Source organism: Myotis brandtii, unplaced genomic scaffold (assembly GCF_000412655.1).
Source record: "Myotis brandtii unplaced genomic scaffold, ASM41265v1 scaffold855, whole genome shotgun sequence".
NCBI lineage: Eukaryota > Metazoa > Chordata > Mammalia > Chiroptera > Vespertilionidae > Myotis > Myotis brandtii.
Genome location: NW_005371476.1, coordinates 308,544 through 308,827, shown reverse-complemented (window position 1 = coordinate 308,827; position 284 = coordinate 308,544). Strand labels below are relative to the sequence as shown.

Here is a 284-nt window from a genome sequence, read left to right as displayed (position 1 = left end):
CGCCTCGGCCTGGCCCAGCTGGCGGGAGGGAAGGACGAGCCGGGGCTACGGCCAGGGCCGCTCTGTCCCTGCATCCTGTGTCCTCAAGGCCTGTCCTCTTTGCCCTGCAGAAGAGAATGAAGGCTGCCCCGAGGGCTTTGAGCTGGACTCCCAGGGAGAGTTTTGCGTGGGTGAGCACCCTGTCCCTGCCCGGGCAGAGGGGAGGGAGGTCCCTCAGCCTGGGCTGGGCGCGCCGTCGGGCAGCTGTCAGGAGGGCCTGTGCGTGCAGCCCACCAGCTGTCCTG

General features: G+C 69.4%; 1 protein-coding gene across 1 annotated transcript in view; it reads left to right on the top strand.

The window, feature by feature from the left end:
- Positions 1-284, top strand: part of HMCN2 (hemicentin 2) — a 139,122-nt gene that overhangs the window by 133,067 nt on the left and 5,771 nt on the right. Inside the window, 1 exon segment of the mRNA XM_014532199.1 lies at positions 111-170. Within this exon segment, the coding sequence (XP_014387685.1) occupies positions 111-170 (60 nt within the window).